At 38.8% G+C, this 26,781-nt stretch overlaps 1 protein-coding gene across 2 annotated transcripts in view; it reads left to right on the top strand.

Moving 5' to 3' along the window:
* Window positions 1-15,929, top strand: part of LOC126330342 (cilia- and flagella-associated protein 300-like) — a 139,965-nt gene extending 124,036 nt beyond the window's left edge. For both annotated transcript variants that reach the window (XM_049996350.1, XM_049996349.1), the window contains 2 exons: window positions 12,226-12,454; window positions 15,719-15,929. In XM_049996350.1, the coding sequence (XP_049852307.1) occupies window positions 12,226-12,424 (199 nt within the window). In that variant the 3' untranslated portion in view covers window positions 12,425-12,454; window positions 15,719-15,929. The remainder of the gene's footprint in view (window positions 1-12,225; window positions 12,455-15,718) is intronic.
* The last annotated feature ends 10,852 nt before the right edge of the window (window positions 15,930-26,781 follow it).

The following is a 26,781-nucleotide window of genomic DNA, read 5'->3' as shown; positions in this document are numbered from 1 at the left end:
ATCGGATTCATCTTTGAATTATCACTGCTGCAGTACCAGCAGAAATATAATAGGTTGTCATTAAAATATTTGTTTCATCCACAAACAGTACTGAAGTTCCACTTATGATTTTTTTCTGCTGTCATTCACAATGACAGGAATAGGGCAAACTGCAAAACTGTCTCTTGATGGTGTCTATACCTCATGTTTTTGTAATATACTGTAAAAACTAAAACTGCTATGTGTTAGTGTGTGATTAAATTTTTCTTTTAAGCCACATACAGTCATAGAGGAATGACTGGATCTACATGCCAGCCATGTGCATAAAACCATAACTGCTTAACTTGTGATTTGCTAAAATCAAGATACATCAGAAAAAATGTTTGTCAGCAGTTCTGAAATAGATGTCCATCATTTAGTTATTTGCACACTTATTGGATCATTTGAGCCACATTTTTTTACATACAATGATTTATAGTTATGCATGTTCAGTCTCTCAAGCATATTATATTATTACATACTCAGAACTTATTCTGTGGAGTAGAATGAGATGGTCAGCGGGTATGATTTGAGGTTTTGTCTGAAGTTAATTTTATCATGTATTAAATTCTTTACATCTCTGGTTTATATAAGTTTTGATGTTAATATTTGATATATCAGCACCATTTATTTAGTAATCCTATCATAATTTTCATCTGTTGCCTAGATGTTGCAGTGTAGACTATAATGTCCTTGTATTACATTCTGAATCTGTTCTAACTTTTTTTACTGTTTGCTTGCTTGTTATGATGGGTATTAATTAACTGCTGTGCTATTTTTAAAAACAAAAATTTAAGGCACTGTGGTGGAATTTCTCAGTTTATTTTTACTTTTAATCAGCTGTTCATGACTACTCTGTGTATATTTGATTCTGGTAATAATTAACTAATTGCATCTATTGAAGGAAATATGCTTAAAATTGGAAGATACCACTCAATGAAAGAAGCTGCTGTAATTATGCCAGAATATGATCATGGCTACAGACACTGAATATTTCTTGTTGTTTTGCTTTGTTGAAATAACTTAAGTGATACGGAGCACAATTTTCTCTTTAGAATTATTGTCTAAAAATGAGCCCACATCCAGTCACATGCTACAAACCCAAAGAGGATTGTAACACTGAAAGAAATTATAAGCATCTATTACTGAGGTTAGTCTCTTACTTTCACTTTTATAAATGAATATTGCCAATTTTTAATACTGTTTTTTGGGAAATACACTTTGAGAAATTGATAAGTTGATCTAAAACTGAGGAACTGTGGCAGACTATCAACTGCAAAATAATTTCAGTTTGTTTGCTAGCAATTTCTGTGTAGCCAGAAGAGTTATTTTTCTGTGAGGAAGAGATTTAATACATTCAGTAGTTGTGGGTCCAGAGAGCATTCTACAGTTTTGGACCCTTACTTGCTTGCATTTATAATGACTCTCTTTCCCAGTACAAACTATCAAGTGACTGGAAATAAGAAGGGGGAAAAGAAAGGACCCACAAAATTACAGATAAATATCCTTAACATGGGTTTGCTGCAGACTCCTTGAACATATTTTAAGTTCAAATATAATAAATTTTCTTGAGATGGAAAATCTTCTGTCCACAAATCGATACAGTTTTAGAAAGCATTGCACATACAAAACTTAGCTTGCCCTTTTTCTCACGTGGTATTCTATGAACCCTGGATGAAGGCTATAGACATATTTCATATTCTCAGATTTCTGGAAAGCATTTGACAAGATGCATCCTGCAGGCTGTTGGTGAAGCTCTGAGCATATGTATTTGGTTTCCAGAGATGTGAAAGGCTTGAAGACTTCTTAAGTAGTAGAACCCAGTTGTTGTCCTCAAGGGCAAATGTTCACCAGAGACAAGGGTATCATCAGGAGTACCTCTGGGAAGTGTGATAGAACCATTTTTGTTCTTTAAATATATAAACAATCTGACAGACAGGGTGAGCAGCAATCTGCAGCTACTGTTAATAATTGTGTGGTATAGACTATAGAGGATGGCATTTTTGTTTTTTTGTGTGGCTTACACAAAATTTCTTGTTGGTATCGTGAATGGCAGCTAGTTCTAAATGTAGAGAAATGTAAGTTAATGCAGATAAGTAGGAAAAACAATCCTGTAATGTTAGAACAGAGCATTAGTAGTGTGCTGCTTGACACAATCATGTTGGTTAAATGTCCAAGTGTAACATTGCAAAGCAATAGGAAATGAAATGAACATGCAAAGATGATAATAAGGAAGGTAAATGGTCTACTGTGGTTTATAGGGAGAATTTTAGGAAAGTGCGGTTCATTTACAAAGATGACCACATATGGAACACTGGTGTGACCCATTCTTGAGTACTGCTCGAATGTTTGGGAACCCAATCAAATTAAATTAAATGAAAACATTCAGAGGTTGTATGCGTACAATTCAGAGGTATGTTGCTAGACTTGTTACTGATAGGTTTGAGCAACACACAAGTATTACGGAGATGCTTTGTGATCATAACTAGGAATCCCTGGAAGGAAGATGACATTCTTTTCATGAAACACTATTGACAAACTTTATAGAACCAGCATTTGAGGCTGACTGCAAAACAATTCTACTGCCACCAAAGTATGTTTTGTGAACATGATAAGAAAAATTTAGCTCATATGCTGGAGTAGGAAAGGAAATGATTAGTAATGCTACTGGTACAAGATACCTTCTTTCATGCACCATACAGTGGCTTGCAGAGTATTATGTAGATGGCTTAATAAATGAATCTACCTGAGTAATATACATTTATGTCTAGGTTTAGTCTTGATGTTTAGGCATTTAGTCAGTATTATAAAAACTTTCTTTTCTTTTTCTCAGCAGTCATATTAATCTTCTTTTTTGCTGTCTCATCATTAATGTCAAGAAACTCTTTTATACTGATGATTTTGTTTAATGTTTAATAATGGCTCACTGTGAAGCTTCATGGCAGGAATATATTCAGTGACATAATGGAAATTGGATCCAGATGTTTTGGGACAATATTCTACATTCTGAGCCGTCTACACAGATCAGACACCTTAGCTCGATTTTTCTGTCTGCCAGTATGTGGAAACAATGCTAAGGGAATGGCTAAGCAATTTTTCATAAAAACCATTATCCCATGGGTCCTTCAATCATTGTATGCATGAATGTGTAGCACCGATGAGGTCGACACCGGCATCGATATACGTTTTTCTCTAGACTCCAAGCATCGTCTTTGAACGCTAAGCTAAGATTATCTTTGCTCTCTTCCATAGTTCGTTTTTTTTGTATGCCTTGCTTGTGTAAAGAGGTGAATAAATGAACTAGTGTTAATAAGGTGTTGTTTGTTGTAACTGACCTGAACATTCACCTCACTGGTGACCCCGAGTTGTAATGTCTTCCTGTTTTTGCCGTTTTACTGTTTCCGTGGACTCCGCGTTGGTTATTTTCATGTGCATTACATCAACACAACATTTGAACAATGACTTTGGCCCAACGCCTAATGCCAGATTTTGTGATTGACATGCATCGTGTTGCGGGCGATGTACACCCACCAGGATTGCAAAACGATGCCTCTCACTCGATGACTAAGCCAATTTCAGTGGACGTTTTCAAGCCTGCAACAATAATTGAGGTTAGGAGTGTGCATGACTCTGGCTAACAGATGCCTTTATTCCCACTACATGTGCCCTCCCTCATCGACGGTGCAGTTACCTCTTACGGATCTCCGTGCTTTGCGGGACTAATGCCGATTTCTGCAAATGCTTTGTTGGACAACCTACCACCGCCAGGACAACGATTTGCCACACCGCAGTCCATGCAGTATCACGTGGATTCCTGCCACATGGCCGGAACTGCTTTGTTCACAGGTCAACCTCCTCAGCATCTGACCACGACCGCACCTGTCTTGGTTCGATACCTCAGCCTGCAACAGGAACAATAGCTTGTTATCTGTGCCTGACCTCCATCTCCGTCCTACTGCTATGCCTCAGTGTTTTGTGCCATGACATTCACCTCTTCCACACACCGTTTTGAGTGGAGTGACTATGAACAGTGAACATTCACACATTCCATCCGACGTTCGATGTAATTTTCCGACTGTGCTTCTGGACAGCCCACACCTCCACAGTCTCCCTGCAACACAGGTGGCTCCAGCTCTGATCATTAATCGAGCTTTCCACTGACTAGCACGCATTTTCAAACTTTGAACTGTTCCTCACCTGCTGACCCTGCGCCGGCTCCAGTCGAACTTCCACCACCGTTCTCGGCACATCTCTGTGCCTCATCTGCGTCGGTCTTCCGCGACGCATCAATCCAAACACACCTGCAATGTGTTGAGCTTTTGCAACCGCAATCGACCCATTATGGTGCCTCACCTGCATCGTGACGAATCGCACTCAACCACAACACGTCACCTTCACGCTGCCACCCGACCAGTCCTCGTTGCCACATCCCCTGCAGGCACACTCTCCTGGAATACTGCAGCAGCAATAGCTCACGTCAGGCAGTGCCCCGACAGCTCATGTCAGGCAGTGCCCTGACGAATTCAACTCAACCTGTTCTTCCAAACATTCTACAACGCTTACTGACACTGCCGCCATTTAATCGCGACAGGGCAACAACCTGGTTCAAAATTGTGGATGAAGGTATTCGACCATTACAAATTCGATGAGTCAACCAGACTTCTGTGCCTTATCACACACCTGCACAACCAGGAGAACTTGATTGTTGACCCTGTCGATGTCCCGGACTCAGCTACCCGGTACACTATAGCAAAAAAGACAGTTCTGTGTCGACTTGCACGCTCAACTGAGACAGCAACACGGCAAGTGCTCCATGTCGAGTAACTAGGCAATGACAAACCTTCCCAACTCTGGAGACGGCTACGTGCTCTGGTCAGCGACAATCTAATTTCTGACACAGTTCTCCTCACCATCTGGTCAGATAAACTATCTTCTCACATCCGCTTTGCTCTGGCTCAGAGGTCTCCCAAACCTCTCGAGCAATGAATTACAATTGCTGACAAACTACATGATGCATCACTGCTCTATTTCCCCAGCCACTGCCTACCTGACAAGTCTCAGGTTCAGGCTCTTCGTCCCGCTGCTGGACGCGGCCGGGGCCGCACTGTACCGACTGTAGCAGTAAACAAGCAGCTGGGACGTAACCAGCTCTGCCCACAGTCATGCCCCCTCCTCCAATTGAACCTGCTGCGGCCACTGAACCTCAGCCTCCACCTCTGGCAACAAACTTTCCACAGGAAGTGCGACCGCACTACCCATACTGTTAATTCCATACACGTTTTGGTGAGGCAGCACAGAATTGCAGACCACCCTGCTGCTTCCCAAATGCCATTCGCAGGTAGGTCCAGTTGCCACCTCCTGTGTACAACATGACAGGCACCCCCCGGTGCTCCATTCTGTCCAGGAACAACCGGATAATTATGGATGACTTTATATTAAAGACTTTTCGTCAGGATACTTTTTCCTAGTGGACACAGGCGCCGATGTTTCGCTGCTGCCTAAGTCCTTAGTGTTGTTGAACATCCACCCCTATCATACTCTACTGCAATCCGTGAATTCAACTAAACTGTAATGCTCGGGTTCAATCTCCCACGTCATCTCACTCTCCGCAAACTGCAAACTCGAGTGTGCGATATCGAGGAACCTATACCAGGCACTGACTTCTTGCGACACTACAAACTTTCACCGGACCTAGTGCGAAACACCGTGTTTCATCACCCGCCAAGACTCACTTCCCCTGTGCTTCGTCGAGCAACTCCCCCTTGACACATCGGTCCAGGTTCACCTCACCCGTACATGCTCGTCTCTGTCAACGATGTTACAAGAAACATCGCACAAGTGCCTTGTTGAGCTTGAAAACGTCACTCGCCTACACAAGGTAAACTTTGAACTCTCCCTCCGGCTCCACGAAACTCAGCTCCAGCCCTCCAATGCAGCAAAGGATAAAGCAAGGTCAGTAAGTGCGCCAAATCTGCTTGTCATCCCAGCAATCGAGCCTCCATGTGCTTACCTCCCACTACTCCTCACAGCTGTGCTATCAAGTCTGTCATAAAGTGTACTGACAGTTCCACAGGACCACACCCTCCTAACATGGCAGAATTTTACTCTCGACCAGACACGAGTGTGCATGCATGATGAGCGTCACGTATTCCCAAACTGACAGCTCCTACCTATCCCCTCGCAGCCAGCACCTCAAACTATGCAACTTCAGCCCCTACGTGCCACTATGCGACCGCCACTGACAACACAAACAGTGCACTCGCACCTGGCACTTTGCCCGCTGCCGTGCTGCCACAGGCCGTGCCCTCGGACAAAGGACTCACTAACAGCTCACAAGCTCTACTGAGCTGACCTGACCTAGGTGCCACTGCTTCAGGCCAGTGGCCATCTTGTTGCGTTAACTACTGGGACACTTTGCTGCCTCGGCTCCTGTCGCATCTGCCGAGTGGCTCCGAACACCACGACCAAGCCTCGCCTGCCCTGGCCGCCACACATTGTAAACAAACCGCCTCCCGCGCCACCGGCAACATTTCTGGCATCATCAACGGCACGGTTCACGAACTTCGCTTCACTCCAGGTCCCCCGATCTCCAGTAAACTATGTTGACTTTGTCCCGAGCACCTCTCTGACCTTAAAAAGCAGATTTCTGAACTTCTAAACTCTGGCGTCATTGAACCCTCTGCCAGTAGCTGGTCTATGCCCATTCATATGACACCCAAGAAAGTTGGGTCTTGGCACATGTGCGGTGACTACCGTTGACTAAACACACGAACAATTATGGACACTTAACTCATACCCAACATTGCCGACTTTACCAGTTCCCTAGCAGGTGCAACCACGTTCTCTGTCATTGATTGCAAATGGGCCTACCACCAGATCCCCATGGCACCTGAAGACATCAAGAAGACAGCAATCACCACCCCAATCAGGTTATTTCAGTTTCGATTCATGCTCTTCGGTCTGAAAAACGCAACCCAGACCTGGCAACACTTCATCAACGAAGTGCTATTCGACCTAAAATCCTGCATTGCATATCTTGATGACATTCTTGTGTTCAGCTCCTCTGTCAAGGACAACATTCGATGTGTGCAAACTGTGATGGCAGCAGGCATTGAGACCTACCAGGACAAACTGCAGCTACATCAACCCGCTGTCACTTTTCTTGGTTTTCAGGTCTCTGCTGACAGCATTTCACCGCCCCCTGAGAAAGTACAAACAATACTAAACCTACCCAGACCTGTGTCATTCAAAGAGCTACGGCACTTTCTGGGGACGGTTAATTATTAACGCTGACATCTACCTAGGGCTGTGGAGATTCAGGCTCCACTGACGGATGCCTTGGCAGGCACCCACACTTCTGGATCTTGGCCTGTTCCATGGACCCCTGCTATGACTGACTCTTTTACTGCCCTCAAGAATCTTCTTGCTGAGTCCTGCACCATCGCGCATCCTCATCCCAATGCTCAGCTTTTCATCACCACAGACGTGAGCAATACTGCCATCGGCGCTGTCCTTATCCAGACTATCGACGGGCAGACTTCGCCTCTGCAGTTCTTCTCGCACAAACTCACCAATGCACAATGGAAATATTCCGCGTTTGACAGGGAGTTGCTCGTGGTCTATGAAGCGATCAAGCATTTTAAGACTGATGTTGAGGGACGCCCTTTCTATGTTTTAACAGACCACAAACCCCTGGCTGCAGCCAGCCATTACAAACCCGCCAGCGGACCCACCTCCTCGCCACTTCAGATACATGGACTTCATATCTCAGTTCACCACCAATGTCAGACACATAAAGGGCTGTCTTCAATGCATTGCATAATTTAGCCCACCCTGGTGTTTGTGCATCCGCACGCCTTGTAGCAGAGTGCTTTGTGTGGAGAAGTGTCAACAAGGATTGCCAGCAATGGGCATGCTCCTGCATCACGTGCCTATGATGCAAAGTACAGAGGCACACATCACCCTGCCCTCGGCGACTTTTTGATCTCTCTTGGGCATTTCCAGCACATTCATATTGACATTGTCGGCCCTCTACCCTCCTCTAACGGCTCTCGTTATGTTCTCTTGTGTATCGACCCAACAATTCGCTGGGTCGAGGCTGTCCCCCTCCCCAATATTATGGCAGAAACTGTTGAACGAGCTATCGTCGAGTCATGGGTATCGCTTTTCAGATGACCAGCTATCATCATGACTGACCAGGGCAGACAATTTGAGTCGGCCCTGTTCAATGAGATTTGTAACATTTGTGGCATCCGGCACATCCATACAACAACATATCACCCCCCAAAGTAATGGGCTAGCTGAGCGCTGGCATCGCACTTTCAAGGTGACCCTTTGATGCCACGACTCTCTTTGGACAGAGGCCCTTCCCCTTGTGCTACTCGGCATTCGTGTGATATATAAGGAAGACCTCAAAGGCACAATAGCTGAGTTTGTATACGGCCAGAACATTACTCTGTGGCAAACTTGTGAACCCTTCTGCTTCTCTCTCTCAGTCTGACTTACCTTCCTTCGTGGACCACGTCAGATGCCACTTCATCAACCTCCACATCACGCCACCCACCAGCCATTCCCACCCTAAGGTTCACGTCCCGAAATCTTTGGACAATTGCTAGTACGTCATGCTCCAAGATGACACTGTGCGTGCTCCCCTCCAACCTCCTTATACTGACCTGTACTGAGTTCTCCGGTGATCAGCCAACACCTATGACATCCAGATGAAAGATTCAGCTGTCACAGTCTCTATCAACAGACCTAAGCTGCTCATTTCAAGCCTTCTACCCCCTTCAGGTCACGACCATGCCATTCACTATCGTGGCTCACGACGCTCCGACCACTCCCTCCAGGTCGGACTTACACACTCAATCGAGTGACTTCCAGCTCCAATTGTCGAGCTCTCCTCCGACCTCACCCCGTACTCTGGTCTCATGCACTCCATCGAGTGACCCCATGCACCCCATGTTGAGCTTACCTATGATCACGCCCTTGCCACCGGGCCCTTTGCTGGGCCCTTTGACCTCTCCCCCATCACCTGCCTCACAATGTTGAGGTTTCTCACGCCCCCCCCATCTTGAAAGTGCCCTCGCACGAGATGTTTGTGCTTGCTCCCCCGGACATTACCCACGACATCTCTATAATACTACGTGATGATACACTGTTCGTTCCCTTCATCCGGTACTCATGACACAAGCTCCTCCCCTCTCACCCGATGTCGACCTGGACAAGCTTTGTGTGTTCGCTATGACCACCAGAGACATCGTCGTCGTCACTCCGTTCCACTCACAAACCGCCGGCCCACCTGTTGCCGCATGACCACCACGCCCAGTACGATGCCCGGCCCTGTCAACAACTTCCAGGTTCGATGGCCGAAACTTCCTGCACATCATCTACCCACACAGCTCCCCGACGATGCTGTCAAGCTGACCGTGGTCTGGCTCCTGCAGACCACCCTGCCAACACCTTGGTAACCCCCCTTGGCCTCTCAAGAGTACTCCATACTGCGGGCGGAGGGGGGGAGCGGGCTATGTGGCACCGATGAGATCGACACCAGCATTGCTATACGTTTTTCTCTAGACTCCAAGCATCATCTTTGGGCGCTAAGCTAAGATTATCTTTGCTCTCTTCCACCATAGTTAGTTCTTTGTATGCCTTGCTTGTGTAAAGAGGTGAATAAATGAACTGCTGATGATAATGTGTTGTTTGGTGTAACTGAACCGAACGTCACCTCAAATTCTTCTGTGAAATCTGAGAAAGTAAACAGTGTCAGTAAGCAGAGTGTTACCCATGAAATATAGAAGTTTTGTATGAGTCTTGTAAATGGTTATAGGCTATTAATATGTTTCATTATATTTCAAACTGCATTCGTATTACTTACATTTACATTTATACATGTTTTTTTTATGGAAGACTGAACACAAGGTCAGCCATGCAGGAGTATTTCTACAAAATGTTAGGTTTTTTGTTTTCAGTGATTATTTTGCAAATCTCGCCAAAACTCTTTCTGTAAATACTCTACCAAAGTCATTATTTAAAATTCCGTGCTGCTTAGTCTGCTTTCATTAGTTAACCCTAAGAGAGAGATATATCTCATTGTGATAATAGTGATCAGTTGCAAACTTACTATTGCTTCGACATATAATTTCCTAAAGATAATTGGATAAAAAATAAATACAAATTCACCAATTGCAGTTACTTTTTGACCGTGTGATGTATTGTTGCTTTGCTTCTCTAGATTTATAAGCTTTTTATATGCAGACTTTTTTCAGTCATGTTCTTGTCTAATATTTAACAAATTCTTCTTTTTTCCCATTCCCTTCGATCTTGTTAAGATAAAGAAATCCCTTTTCCCAAATACTTTTAGTTCAAATTCATTTTCCAATTTACTAAATTTTTAGATCATTTTGTAATACAGTAACAATATGTTATGTTATAGTATAATCATCCTTCATATGCTAAATAGACCCATCATGGAAATTAATGATTATAGAAACCACAGTGTATAGCATTAATATTGCAAAAAAGACTCCATAAATATTGATCATATGAAAGTGTGTGCATTGAAGTTTCTTGTGGCCATTCAGTTTATTGTCAGCAGTTAGAATACAAAATATGTATAAAATAGCTAAGTGCATCAGGACACAGATCTTCACAGTATTTTCAAGTATCAAACTAACTTTTGATGTTCATTCTGCTTCTGCAAACATTTTAGTGCCATGCTCAGTTCTATCTATCATTCTGCAATATACATTCTGCGAAGTAATTTGATAAAAGACTTTTTATGTTTTTATAACTCATTTAGTATGTTGAAGCGGAAGATTACATTTTTGGGATAGCAAATGGTTGTGCAAGTTGATTGGGAAGGGTAAGGATAATTATTTTGCATGTGATAAAGGTCTCTGTGGCTACAGCTTCATCTGTTCACTGAAATTAATCAGCATCTGAAATAATAACTGCTGTATCCACACCCAATAAGACTACTCACGAGGTCTCTGAATGGGGTCTAGCTGTATTGTTAGAAACCAAATGACAAAGATTAGTGTTGACTGACTTCTGGACACTGCCAGTTATCAGACAACAATTTCCTTAGCTAGTCTCTGTCCATGAAAGTATAAATAACATATGGAGTGAATGATAGCTGAAATATTATATGTAACTGAACTAAAAATAATCTTATTCACTGACATATTAGACCCATTAAATCAGTGCTGACTGATAGCTAAAATTGCTAATGACTGGAAAAGACTCAATAGGGAACAACATCAAATGATTTTTATCAACTACTCACACCATAAAATTCAGAGAGAGCTTTCTTAGAGTGTATGTATAATAGAAGTAATAATGTTATCAAGTGTGAAAGCAGTTGAGGCAGATAATTAGAATATAACAACAAAAATAATCACTTATTGATAATACAAATGGATAGATAAGAAATCTACTCACCAACTGGGAACACAGACACAAAAGGATTTAGCTCTTACAAGCTTTTGAAGCCTGTGGCTCATTCTTCCGGCATAATAGTTGAAGGGGAAGGAAGAGTGGTGAAGGAAATAGGACTGGAGAGGTTTAGGGGAAGGGGTACAGTTTAGAAAAGTCACACAGAACCCTGGGTCAGGACGAGAAGGAAAAACTGGTCAGTCTTTCCTTCTCAAAGTCTCCCCTGACCCAGGGTTCTGGGTGACTTTTTTAAACTGTACTCCTTTCGCTAAACATCTGCAGTCCATTTCCTTCATCACTCTTCCTTCCCCTTCGACTCTTCTGCCAGAAGAAGGAGCCACAGGCTCTGAAAGTTTGTAAGAGTTAAATACTTTCATGTGTTTGCTCCTTTGCTGCTGCTTGGTGAGTAGATTTGTTATCTATCAGATAAATGATTAGAAGAGGCCAGAATGTTTTTTATTCAATAGTTCAATACTACTTTACTCTAGTTTGATAAATATTTGCTCTCTGTATGTAAAAAAGGAAAAGAGAGAAAGAAAAATTGAGATTCAGAATAGACAGACCTGTAATTCAGGAGAGCCAGCCAAACAGGTACTATGAGTATGAATTACAAAATTCATATTTAAACGGCAGACATGAGAATTTAAAACATGTCGTATTGGATTATGATAATGTGTTCATGTTGTAGATTTTATCACATCTGAGACTTTAACTTTTGGATTTTTGGCTTAAGTCCTAATCAGTGGGACACTTTTTTATATTTTCTGTTCTCAGGGTACATAAAGACAGTACAAACAAGAAGTTATATATATCATCTTTAGTATTCAGAGTAGTTGCAAGAGACAAAAATGGTATTGCTTATTTTCCATGCAATCCTGACAACATCCAGAATTTTGCATACTTGATAATCGACCCACCAGAAAGAAAGATCACTACTGTCACACATAATTATGATGGAAATTTCAGTTCTTAACAAGATATATTGTTTAAACAGCTGACTAAGGTAACAATATATTATTTTTAAAATATTTGCACTTATCCTTGATTATTTTACTTTATGCATTGTTTCGCTTACCAAGAAGTTGTAATTTCTGCTTCCATATATTACACAGTGTTCCAGAAATATAAAAAAAATTTGATAGCACTATTGTCTCCAAATTATGGATGTTATTAGTGGTAATAATGATATAAGAACCGATAAAATTTGAATACCACCGTTATTAGTTTTTGTGTAGCTGCGGCATGGCAATATTTATTTTCTCTAATTTCATGTACAAATGTTGAGATTTCTATTTTTTCTATTCTGTCATTCATCTTGAAAATCAGGATTTCAGATGAAAATAGTTTGCTATGTGAAGAACCATACAGTTAATTACATAAAAGGAAAATTTTGTAGAGTAAAATCAGTAAATTATGTTTATGAGACAGAATTACTGAGCAGTACTTATCTTCAGGAGGTGAAATATGCAGTACACAGATAGGTATATATGAAAGTAAAAGTACTTTATCTACTCTCATACTAACTTGAGGAGGATCTCTTTCATCCTGGGACTTGGGTGACCTGCCCTCCTTTTTAGTCATTTGCAACATATCCCTCTTTGTTTCCAACAATGGAACTATTTGTTCCAAAAGCTAAACAGTATGTCCCTTTTATTTTTATATGTGTCTTATCAGTGATTCTGAATATAGGGATTAGCCATCAATTCTGTCTCATAACTTAATAGAACTATATAGTGAGGAAAAGATGGTTTCCCCTATTAAAAAGAGCTTGTAGAAGTGCTTAATTTTCTCTGTCTATTATGTAAATGAGAGGTAAATCAGTCATTTACTAGGTACTAATCTGTTAAAAGTCTGTTCTTTGACGAATTCTGTGCCCAAACATATGAACCTTCCTGGCAGATTAAAACATTTTGCCACACCGAGACTCAAACTCATGTTTGGGTAGCTCAATTGGTAGAGCAAAGGTCCACAGAAGGCAATGGTCTTGAGTTTTCATATCAGTGCACTCTCCATATCTCTGCAATATCCTTTCTTCCAGGAGTGCTAGTCTTGCAATGCTCGCAGAATAACTTCTGTGAAGTTAGGAAGGTAGGTGACAAGATACTGGCAGAAGTAAAGCTGTGACGATGGGTCATGATTCATGGCTGAGTAGCTTAGTTGGTAGAACACTTGCCTACAGAAGTCAAAGGTCCTGAGTTCGAGTCTGGGTCTGGCACACAGTTTTAATCTGCCAGGGAGTTTCATATCATTGCACATTCTGCTGCTGAATGAAAATTTCATCCTGGGCGCTTTCAACATAGTGTAAACTCATCAGTGAGAATGCTGGCCTTTGATGCATAATTCAAACTTCTGCATAGAATTTGCTAAAATATGAGTAATGTGTCAATTGCATAGTCCATCTTGAATCCAGACTGAGAAATGATAAAGAAAAAGTTTTTTTAAAATTAATTTGTTTGTTATACGAGTTTATAAATTAAGAGCTAGCAAATGCAGTGACAATTATACCAATTTTGGACTGAATTGACTGCAAATGTGTAAGCCACACAGAATGAACCACAGTGTATTCCTAGCAATTTTTTGAAGTGAAAATCTTGCAGTTATTTGTATGAGCAGCATTTAAAGTAATAGTTTTTGTGGATACAAACATTTTAAATTAGTTGAGTGTGCACTACTTGCAATCTCCATTGAGTTATACCAGTAAAGATAAATAATGTTGCAGGTAATGCATATAAAATAACATATAAGTGGTCTGCAGGCTCTGACTCCAGTCAAAATTTAGACAAATACTTGTGAAGGACATTCAAATCACTGAAAGGAATGAAATGAAATGAGACAAATATGCTGAATTAAATTATTGGTAATGAAGAAATGTTCATAAATTTTTACTTTGGACTGAAAAGGTAAAGGATTGCAAAGGCATTACTCTATTGTGTGAAAATACTCTTTGCTAAGCTTTGTATCAGACAAAATTGAATAGTTGTTGTATCGTACAAGATTCACAGTAAGCCTCCAGAGAAATGAGTTTAGGAATAATAATTATAGCACAATTAGTTCAACAGCTCATGCATTCAAATTGTAAGCAATAATAATACAGAAAAAATGAAAAGAAAATTGAGGATTGGAATTAGATGACAAACAGTTAAAGGCACCAGAGTGGCAGTTTTCACATTGTGGTTGATATTGCAAGCAAGAATGAAGAAAATGAAGACATGTTCATTGTATTTGTCAACCAGCAAAAAACTTTTGGCAATCTGAAGTGGTGCAAGGTGTTCGAAATTCTGAGAAAAATAGGGGGAAGGTATAGGGAAGAACAGGTAATATACAATATGTTCAAGAACAAAAGGGAAGACCAAGAACAGAATGCTTGGATTAAAAAGGGTCTGTTCAATCTATACTCTGAAAAAGCAATGACAAAAATAAAAGAAAGTTTCAAGAGTGTATTGAATGAAATGAACATCTAATGAGTACAGAATATGGACTGAAAGTAAGCTGTAGAAAGATGAAAATAATGAGAAGTAGCAGAAATGAGAACAGCGAGAGACTTAATGTTCAAAAACAAAAGGGAAGACCAAGAACAGAATGCTTGGATTAAAAAGGGTCTGTTCAATCTATACTCTGAAAAAGCAATGACAAAAATAAAAGAAAGTTTCAAGAGTGTATTGAATGAAATGAACATCTAATGAGTACAGAATATGGACTGAAAATAAGCTGTAGAAAGATGAAAATAATGAGAAGTAGCAGAAATGAGAACAGCGAGAGACTTAAGAAGAACTGTAACAGAAGAGAATTGAAGCCTTTGAGATACAGTGCACCAGAAGAATATTGAAAATTAGGAGGACTAATAAATTAAAGAATGAGGAAGTTCTGTGCAGAATCTGCAAGGAAACGAACATATGGAAAACACTGACCAGAAGAAGGGACAAGGTGAATGGACATCTGTTAAGACATCAGGGAATTACTTCTGTGGTACTAGAGGGAGCTGTAGAGGGCAAAAACTGTAGGGGAAGACAGAGATAGGATACATCCAGCAAATAACTGAGGATGTGGGTTGAAATTGTTACTCTGAGATGAAAAGGTTAGCAGAGGAGAGAATGCGTGACAGGACACATCGAGTCCGTCAGAAGACTGAAGAGTCAAAAAAAAAAAAAAAAAAAGTGCCTGTCATAAATTTATTAGCTTTAGAAATCCATTGTGCAAGGGCTACTTTGAATGTTTCATCATTTCAAAAAATATATAAAGGTAAATAATTATTTTTGTCTGTTTGCAGGTACATGCTACCTTTTCAATCTAATGGTGGTAAATGGTGAAAACATGTCCACATATATCCCATATAACTGATTCAGCAATTATGCAGCTTTCATTACTATGAATTAGTAATTGGAGGACATTATACCAGAGCAAACCAAGTACAAATTACATGTTTAAAGGTATTCAGCTTTAAAACGAAAGCTGATAAATAAAAACAGTTTGTAAACTCACTCATAGAATATGTTCAATATTATTGATTAGCATTTCATACGTCAGACACCTGTGACAGGCTACAATTTTTCATTACAAGTAATTGGAATAAAAAACGGAACTATCATTCACAAATTTTTTATTTAGCAATGGTATTATATTATTATAAATTGATTTCATAGTATTCTATATCCTTGGGGTATGTGTAACTGAACTGCATTATGTTAAACTTTTCTTTTCAGATTCTGGTACATCCTATGTTTAGTCTAACTAGAGTAAGTCCATACATGTTTTTCTCTTTGTTAGAACTGAAGGTAACATGCTATAACTGTGGAAAATATAACTTCTTCTCACCAAACAGAACTTTTACATTGAGCTCTGGATTTTTTTCTCAAGTCATGTATTTCTTGTGTGAGGAATATGTATTACCTAAATCCCCACTTGTTCTCACAGTGACTGTTCCGTTGCTTCCTCAGTGTTCATCCAGAATGCAGTACAATTCCTACATTCCTACATAAGCTGTGCACTAAGATTGGCTGGTTATTAGTCTGTCTGACTCTTTATAGTCATCAGTGTAGCTTTAAAAATAACAGCCTTTTTCACACTGATATGCCTTTTCAGTGGTTTTAATCATGTTATTTTTGACTTGTTGACACTCCAAACCTCTGACAATTCTATCAAAATGAAAACTGACTTGAGGAAACTGTTAAATTGTCTGCGCATCAATTCTGCCTGCTTGTAGTTTTAGACCTTTCGTTAATTAGTCTTTAAAATGTAGCTTTAAGTGTTATCAGTTTATTTCAAATAAACTATACATTTTATTACTGAAAGAAAGAAGGTTCATCTTCCTTGAAACTCTACAATGGTAAGGGAAATATTGTATTTGTAGAACAATGAATGTGAAAAAGAAGTATAAGACCAATTATTACAGCTGAACACTGAGACAAGACTCCAAGTATGTTCTAGGAGTGGGTTAGTAACTAATGCCAAAGCCCAAAATATTTCTGAAGCTTCAAAACGCACTAGTGCCAATTGGCTTATATATCAGCATTCTTTTGTAATTGAAGAAGTTTGTTGGGCACAATTGAAAGCTAATGCATTTAAAATGTATTGGTAGTGTATTCTTCTACTGTTTAAAACAAAAACAAAAAAACAAAAAAAAAAACAGACATCATTTACCTACTTACAAGCCCTGTTAGGTAAAAATTGGGCAAGTAGTTGACTATAAGTCATGTAGTAAGAACAATCACTGCATTTGTCTGAATTAATTTAGAGAACCTACAATAAACCTGTATCTAAATGACCAGATGCCTCCATCTTCCCAAATACAAGACCATTCTGTTAAAAACGGTACTTCTAGTGTACAATACTATCTTGTTTATACATTATTGAACATAACTTATTTTATAATGTGAAAATCTAGTGCTCCACTGTTTATTCACTTTTCAACACAAATCACTGCTCACACTCCACTTACTATACACACATTATTTCATAATGATGAAAGTCAGTGCTACATTGATCATTCAAACTCAATAACTAAACACATGGTATCCATCTTTCATCTTTATTTGCCATTGGCCATTAACATAATGGAATAGGCTTTATATCTTACACCTGATACTGATATATTTAGTTCTGTTCATAATTACAGATGATAACTTTACACTCTAAGTTTTAACAAATGTTTCATATATTTTATTACATGCTCAATCACAGATATTTAAACTTAATTATCTAGACAGTTACAAGCATATGTACCGAATTGTCTACACAACTACAAACATTTAGCCATATATTTTAAATTTTAATGTATGTCCACATTTTGTCCCATCAAAAATTTTCAGCCAGCTAGCTGTACAGTTTTCATGTACTGAGTTTCCTAAACAGAGGTTGGCAATGATCTGTTGGTCCAGTCCTACACATTTCTCTTCCAACATTTTTTTTTTATTTCAATATAGCAGCTATAGGTGTGGAGTAGCCCCATACTAGCAGTCCATAAGAAATGTTAGACTGGATCAATCCAAAACCTGTCAATCTTATATACTTAGGAGTAAATCTCTCAATTTCCACATTAGGCATGTTGCCCTTGACATTCTTTTGCAAATGTGACTGGTGTATTCTCCCCAGCTCAATTCAGAGTCAGTATGAAATCCTAAAAGTTTAACTAATAGAAGATTCTGGGTCTTGTCAGGATTACACAGCAGTTTGTTAGAGGAGAACCTCTTTACTGCAGTATTTAGTGATTAAAGTGACATTTATTGTAATGCTGAAGTGTCCTGATGAGTTGCAATAGTTGTTGTGTCATCCTCGTAGCAGCCCATAGATGAGGGACATGATGTGGCAAATCATTGATGGCAATTATGAAAAAGATTGATCCAAGCACTGACGTCCATGGTACTTCTGTTTCTACCATTTTCATTAGAGAATATCTGTTTGTCACTGAAACATATTGTTTTCTGTGTCTTAAGTATGAAGCAATTATTATTAGTGCTCCAAAAGCTTGCCTAATTATAATCCTCCTATATGTGTGTGTTCAGCCGCCACTTGGTGAGTAGATTTTTTATCTATCCAATTAAATCACTCACAACATAAAGATAGAGGTGGCACATTCACAAAATTTTATTAAAAAGGAAATGAAACCAATTCAAAGAATGCACAATCATGAGCTTTTTAGTGCAGAGCTTACCCATGTATGTATGTACCACAATCATGGATACTATGAAGAAGGGTAACTGAAAAACTGTTTTGAGTTTCAAACAGGGCCAAAAATTTTAATAGCATGTTCTGGTGAACAAGATAGAGTCTTAATTCCTGCCAAGTGTGTGAAAAAACTAAAACACTGACAATAAAACACAAAGGAATTCTGAATCTGATCTTTTTTCAAGAGCTTAAGGGAATTATGGGAGCTGATCTATTAACCCCATTCCTGAAAGCAATAGGAAATGCTACATAAGTATTAGTACATCCAAAGAAGATCCTGGGTGATAATGGAACACAGATTAGCAGAACAGCATCCATGACCAGAGTGATCAGGGTAAATACGCACTATGCCATTGAGCCACCACGAGAGCAACATACCAACTCAAGGTTAACCCTGGCACTTACTAAAAGTTATTGTGTGTAGGAAGCCCAAACCACTCAAAATACTGTAATTTATGGCAGGAAAAACATTACTCATGTGGACACACACACATATAGCATTTCGTATAACCACCAGGGTCATACAAAATTATATCACTACTATCTGTTCTATGCTGTCATTTGCAGCACCACCTGTGCCCAACAGACATAGGATCAGCATCTCCATTATACCAGTGATACTGCAATTTATCCAGTAATCCTTAAAACACCAAATACAAGTGAAGTAATTTTATCTTTCAGAAAATAATTAAAATAATTGTCATGTTTTGAAACAACATAAGATATGAAATAACAACAAGAAAAAACCTTATATGGAAAGACATTTGTAGAAAGTGACCTACTCTGTTTTGCTAGCATTATAAATGTCCTGGCATTTCATTTTTATGTTCTGATCTATTGCACCTTTGCTCTAAAGAAATTGCTATTAATTATTTATAGCGCAGTGAAATGTAAATTAACCATATATTTGACAGGTTTTGATGAAGAAAATGTTTAGTTATGCACTTTAGAGTGTAGGAATCATTATGTATAATTATATATATATGAGGTGAAGACAGCCAATAATCCCTTCAGTGCAAATGCACAACAAGCTCGAACTCTTACAGGAGTCAGTGAGAGGCCATGAGTAATGAGGTTAATGAGAAAGGGCACTGCATGTCTACTGTAGAGAATATGGGTCTGATGGGAAGCAGTACTCAGTGCAGTTGTAGTAATCACTGTGTCCGAATGGCATAATGGTCAGTGTGTCTGCTTAGTAAGTACAAGACTTGGGTTCGAATCTCGGTCTGGCTCAAATTTTCAACTTGCCTCATTGACATAAATCAATGTCCACTGGCAGCTAAAGTCTGCAGTTCCTTTGAGTCTCGGTGTGAAATTATGCAATTTACTTTGCTTGTCTATGTTAAACAGATTTGTTTCTTATTTCAAGTGAATAAAAGCATTGTAAATTTTGAATTTTTTTACAATTTTCTTTTTTGCCACCACCACACACATATAGGAGGGTTATAATTAGGCAAGCTTTTGGAGCACTAATAATAATTGCTTCATACTTAAGACACAGAAAACAATATGTTTCAGTGACAAACAGACATTCTCTAATGAAAATGGTAGAAACAGAAGTACCAGGGAGGTCAGTGCTTGGATCAATCTTTTTCATAATTGCCATCAATGATTTGCCACATCATGTCCCTCATCTATGGGCTGCTACGAGGATGACACAACAACTATTGCAACTCATCAGGACACTTCAGCATTACAATAAATGTCACTTTAATCACTAAATACTGCAGTAAAGAGGTTCTCCTCTAACAAACTGCTGTGTAATCCTGACAAGACCCAGAATCTTCTATTAGTTAAACTTTTAGGATTTCATACTGACTCCGAATTGAGCTGGGAAGAATACACCAGTCACATTTGCAAAAGAATGTCAAGGGCAACATGCCTAATGTGGAAATTGAGAGATTTACTCCTAAGTATATAAGATTGACAGGTTTTGGATTGTTCCAGTCTAACATTTCTTATGGACTGCTAGTATGGGGCTACTCCACACCTATAGCTTCTATATTGAAATAAAAAAAAAATTGTTGGAAGAGAAATGTGTAGGACTGGACCAACAGATCATTGCCAACCTCTGTTTAGGAAACTCAGTACATGAAAACTGTACAGCTAGCTGGCTGAAAATTTTTGATGGGACAAAATGTGGACATACATTAAAATTTAAAATATATGGCTAAATGTTTGTAGTTGTGTAGACAATTCGGTACATATGCTTGTAACTGTCTAGATAATTAAGTTTAAATATCTGTGATTGAGCATGTAATAAAATATATGAAACATTTGTTAAAACTTAGAGTGTAAAGTTATCATCTGTAATTATGAACAGAACTAAATATATCAGTATCAGGTGTAAGATATAAAGCCTATTCCATTATGTTAATGGCCAATGGCAAATAAAGATGAAAGATGGATACCATGTGTTTAGTTATTGAGTTTGAATGATCAATGTAGCACTGACTTTCATCATTATGAAATAATGTGTGTATAGTAAGTGGAGTGTGAGCAGTGATTTGTGTTGAAAAGTGAATAAACAGTGGAGCACTAGATTTTCACATTATAAAATAAGTTATGTTCAATAATGTATAAACAAGATAGTATTGTACACTAGAAGTACCGTTTTAACAGAATGGTCTTGTATTTGGGAAGATGGAGGCATCTGGTCATTTAGATACAGGTTTATTGTAGGTTCTCTAAATTAATTCAGACAAATGCAGTGATTGTTCTTACTACATGACTTATAGTCAACTACTTGCCCAATTTTTACCTAACAGGGCCTGTAAGTAGGTAAATGATGTCTGTTTTTTTTTGTTTTTTTGTTTTTGTTTTAAACAGTAGAAGAATACACTACCAATACATTTTAAATGCATTAGCTTTCAATTGTGCCCAACAAACTTCTTCAATTACAAAAAAATGCTGATATATAAGCCAATTGGCACTAGTGTGTTTTGAAGCTTCAGAAATATTTTGGGCTTTGGCATTAGTTACTAACCCACTCCTAGAACATACTTGGAGTCTTGTCTCAGTGTTCAGCTGTAATAATTGGTCTTATACTTCTTTTTCACATTCATTGTTCTACAAATACAATATTTCCCTTACCATTGTAGAGTTTCAAGGAAGATGAACCTTCTTTCTTTCAGTAATAAAATGTATAGTTTATTTGAAATAAACTGATAACACTTAAAGCTAAATTTTAAAGACTAATTAATGAAAGGCCTAAAACTACAAGGAGGCAGAATTGATGCGCAGACAATTTAACAGTTTCCTCAAGTCAGTTTTCATTTTGTTAGAATTGTCAGAGGTTTGGAGTGTCAACAAGTCAAAATTAACATGATTAAAACCACTGAAAAGGCATACCAGTGTGAAAAAGGCTGTTATTTTTAAAGCTACACTGATGACTATAAAGAGTCAGACAGACTAATAACCAGCCAATCTTAGTGCATAGCTTATGTAGGAACTGCATTGTACATAACAGAGGTAGGAGGGGGTAGTGAAATATAGACAGATAAGATAATGAAAGATGTAGAAAACTAAACTGAGTGAAGAAAACAGTAGTTACTATGAAGAAATGTTGAGACACGAAGAAAAGTGTAGTTACTGTGAAGAAATGCTGAGATGTCTCAGCATTTCTTCATAGTAATTACTAGTTTTTCTCCACTCCACTACAGTTTTCTACATCCATCATTGTCTATTTTTCACTGCCCACCTATCACACCTGTTATGTACAGTGCACTTAGCTTTTCACTCTTATTAAGTCATGCATGATGTTTAAGCAATAATCTTTGTCTTGCATATTATACTGTCTTCCATCTTTAAGCTCTCAGGTTTTCAAATCTCTTCCAATGCAGTCCCCAACTATGAGTCCCTCCTTCTCGTCCTGTGTGGTAAGCCTCTCCTGACCTACAGTTCTGGGTAACATTCCCAAAATCTACCCCTTTTCCTAGACCTCTCCAGTCCTTTTCCTTCACCACTATTCCTTCGCCTTCAATCCTTCTGCCTGAAGAAGGAGCCACTGGCTCCAAGAGCTTGCCTAATTATAACCTTGTTTTATGTGTATGTTCCAACACTGTTTGGTGAATAGATTTATCATCAATCCATTTAAATTATTTTGTTAAAAATTGATTATTTTTGTTGTTTTATGGTTTGAATAGTTAGAAATGAAAGTCAAAATTTCATCCTGGTACTTCTTACTCCAATGCATTATTAGAAAAGTCTTTCCAAGTTACACAAAGATCGTGTTATTGACTCTAGCAATGAATCTCAGCTACACATTCATTCCTCCAAACTTAACACGAATGTGATTTACAGCACCTCTGACCATGCATCAGGTAGAATTCCCTTCTTGGGTTATATTTATTAAACTGCTAATTTTTATGAATTTGTAGATCATTTTGATCTGCCATGTCCCTACCACCAGCCTATTCGTAAGGCACATTTTTTGTGCAATAGTTTGGCTGCCACAATTCTTTCCATTTCTGCTAAAATTTTTCATTTGATAGCTGCTATTTCCACACTATGTTTCCATTCAACAGTATCTTTATCTGTTCTGTGCTATCTAGATTGCTAATGATTTCAATTTGCTTTGGAATTACTTGTAGTAATCTTCCATCCATCTCATTCCTTGCTTCTTCTGCTCTTACGATCTTATTTTTATTTTTTCCTACTGGCTGACTTCATCTCACAAATACTTCATTCTCTGATGCTACTCACATTTAAGCTCCACGTGGATTTTGTTCTTCTGCAAGTCTTGTCTCAAAATCTGAATTATTTTACATCATTCCCTACTGATTCTGCTTGGCTTTGTTTTAAATCAGTTTCTTGATTCCAATTAAAATACTGAGATAATTCATTTTGTACAGTTTTGGGGACTTCCTATTTTTCATTTACAGTTTTTGTTCTTTCATCTTCATGACTTACCACATCTTTCTTGCACTTATTTGCAGTAAAGAATTTTTTTCCTTCAAAAATTTGAATACAGTGGTAATATGTAAGGCGCCTATGATAATTTAATTGCATCAGTGACATTTATTTGTTTTTGTGGGTTTGAGACTACAAATGGCTATGTTGGTGGATCTTTCTGAGTGTAGTGAAAATTATTCTCCACTGTGGTGTGATAAATGTTTTGTATCACTGCAGTCAACATCTGACGCAGTCTATGTTCCATATGGCAAATAGTCTACATTTGACCATTTGAAGCATTATGTGTTCCATATGGCACTCATACACTGTCTACAGAAAGTCAAAGTTTGATACTGTTTATCTACTATTCAAAGTTGTACTGTTTATTATACTTCATTTGAAAACTGTATGTTGTAACATGGTAAATGACTTGTAACATCAGTTCCCCACTTTCGAGTATCAATTCTGTATCTACATCTATGCTCTGCAAACCACTGTGAGGTGCATAGCAGATAGAATGTTGCATTGTATTAGTTATCATGATTTCGTCCTTTTCTGTTCATGTGTGGAGTGCAGGAAAATGATCATTTGAATGCCTCTGTGCATGCAGTAATTATTCTAATCTTATCCTCACAATCTCTATGTGAACGATATGCAGGGGGTTGTAGTATATCCCTAGAGTAATCATTTAAAGCCAATTATTAACTTTGTTAATTTATTTTCTTGGGATTCTACAAGAGTCTGCCATTTCAATTCCTTCAGTATCTCTGTGATGCTCTCCCACAGATTAAACTAACTGGTGACCATTTGTGCTGCTCTTCTCCTGTTACTACCATCTGGTATGGGTCCCATACACTTGAGCAATATTCTAGGATGGGTTGCGTGACTGATTTTTAAGCTATCTCCTTTGTAGACTGTCTGCACTTTCCCAGTATTCCACCAATAAACCAAAGTTTACCACCTGTTTTACCCACGACTGAACCTATGTAATCATTCCATTTCATATCCCTACAAAGTGCTACACCCAGGTATTTGTATGTGTTGGCTGATTCCAACAGTGGCTCATTGGTATTATAGTCATAGGACACTTCATTTTTTCATTTTGTGAAGTGCTAAATTTTACACTTCTGAACATTTAGAGCAAGTTGCCGATACCTGCACCATGCTCAAGTCTTATCAAAATCTGATTGAATATTTATGCACCTTCTTTCAAATCGTATTTGATTGTAGATAACTGCACCATCTGCAAAAAGCCTGATTTTGCTATTAATATTTTCTGCAAGATCATTAATATACGACATGGACAGTAAGGATCCCATCACATTTCCCTGCGGCACACCTGATGTTATTTCCTCATCTGATGATAACTATCCATCTAAGAGAACAAGTTGTGTACTCCCTACCAAAAAGTCCTCAATACAGATACAAATTTCACTTGATACTCCATATGACCATATTTTTGACTGTAGGTGTAGTAAGTGTGGATGCTTTTGGAAATCAAGAAATACTGCATCTACCTGGTTGCCTTAATCCAAAGCTTTCAGTACATCATGTGAGAAAAGTGCAAGTTGGGTTTCACATGATCAGTGTTTCCATGCTAGTTGGCACTGGAAGTCATTCTGTTCAGAATACCTCATTATGTCTGAGCTCAGAATATGTTCTAAGGTTCTACAAGAAATCGATATCAAAGATATTGGACAATAGTTTTGTGGATCACTTCTACTACCCTTCTTGTAGATGGGTGTGACCAGTGCCTCTTTTAAAGAATTAAGGATGATTTTTTGTTTAAGGGATCTCCGATAGATTATAGTTGAAGGGGGGTGGGGGCTAACTCAGCCGCAAATTCAGTATAGAATCTGACAGGGATTCCATAGGGGCCTGGAGTTTATTTTCAATTTTAATGATTTCAGCTGTTTCTCAATATCAATGACACCAAAACTTATTTCATTCATCTTTTCAGTGGTACAAGGATTAAAATTGGGGTGATTCTCCTGGGTTTCTTCTGTTAAGGAACATTTTAAAACAGGGTTAAGCATTCCTCCTTTTGCTTTGCTACCCTCCATTTCAGTTCCCATCTTGTTTGCTAGGAACTGGACACTAGCTTTGATGCCACTAACTGCCTTTGCATATGACTAGAAAGAAGACTTGACAATATTCTGCTATGATAGTCACTGAAGGCATCACACTCTGCTCCCTGAACAGCCAAACACGTTTGATTCAGCATCTCTCTATCTACAGCTCTATACATTGTTTCTTTAGAAGTTTTTTAACAGTGACTGTATACCATTGATTTTACCTCCCATTATGGACTGGTCTACTGGGTACATATGCATCCAGTGCATGGTCAACTACTCTTTTAAACTTGTGCCATGGTTGTCCTACATGCTCCTGCCCTATGCTGTAGGGTTCAAGTTCCTCACTGAGATATGACACTACTGATTTTTTTCTAGTTTACTAAACATATATATTGTCCTGCTTGTTTTAGTTGTTCTTCATACTTTGGTAATCATTGTTGTCACAACCATGTCATGGTCACTGATACCAGTTTCGATGTGGATGTCCTCAAAGAGGTCAGGTCTGTTTGTTGCCATTAGATCCAATATATTTCCATCATGAGAGAGGTTCAATAGTGATGAGAGACTGATGGTCGACCAGAAGCTGCTGTATAGTGCATATCTAATGTATTAATTCTGTACCTTGTGAAGTGCTGTTGGAATATGCCTGTTTAACATTCAGTACCATAGAAATTTGTTTAATTGCAGCTATTTGTAATACGAGATGCATTCAAGTTCTAAGGCCTCCGATTTTTTTTTCTCCAGACTGGAAAAAGATAGAAACATGTGCATTGTTTTAAAATGAGGCCGTGTTCACTGTCAATACGTCCCAGAGATGGCAGCACTGTACGGCAGATGGAATTTTACCGCCAGCGGCGAGAATGAGGACTGTTTTAAATACTTAAAATGGCGACGTTTTCCTTACTTGAACAGTGTGCAATCATTCGTTTTCTGAATTTGCGTGGTGTGAAACCAATTGAAATTCATCGACAGTTGAAGGAGACATGTGGTGATGGAGTTATGAATGTGTCAAAAGTGCATTCGTGGGTGCGAAAGTTTAATGAAGGCAGAACATCGTGTGACAACAAACCCGAACAACCTCGGGCTCACACAAGCTGGTCTGATGACATGATCGAGAAAGTGGAGAGAATTGTTTTGGGGGATCGCCGAATGACTGTTGAACAGATCGCCTCCATAGTTGGCATTTCTGTGGGTTCTGTGC

The sequence above is a fragment of the Schistocerca gregaria genome, chromosome 2, assembly GCF_023897955.1.
Source record: "Schistocerca gregaria isolate iqSchGreg1 chromosome 2, iqSchGreg1.2, whole genome shotgun sequence".
In the NCBI taxonomy this organism is placed as follows: domain Eukaryota; kingdom Metazoa; phylum Arthropoda; class Insecta; order Orthoptera; family Acrididae; genus Schistocerca; species Schistocerca gregaria.
Note: the sequence above shows the minus strand (reverse complement) of the source record. Positions and strands in the feature narration are given on the sequence as shown.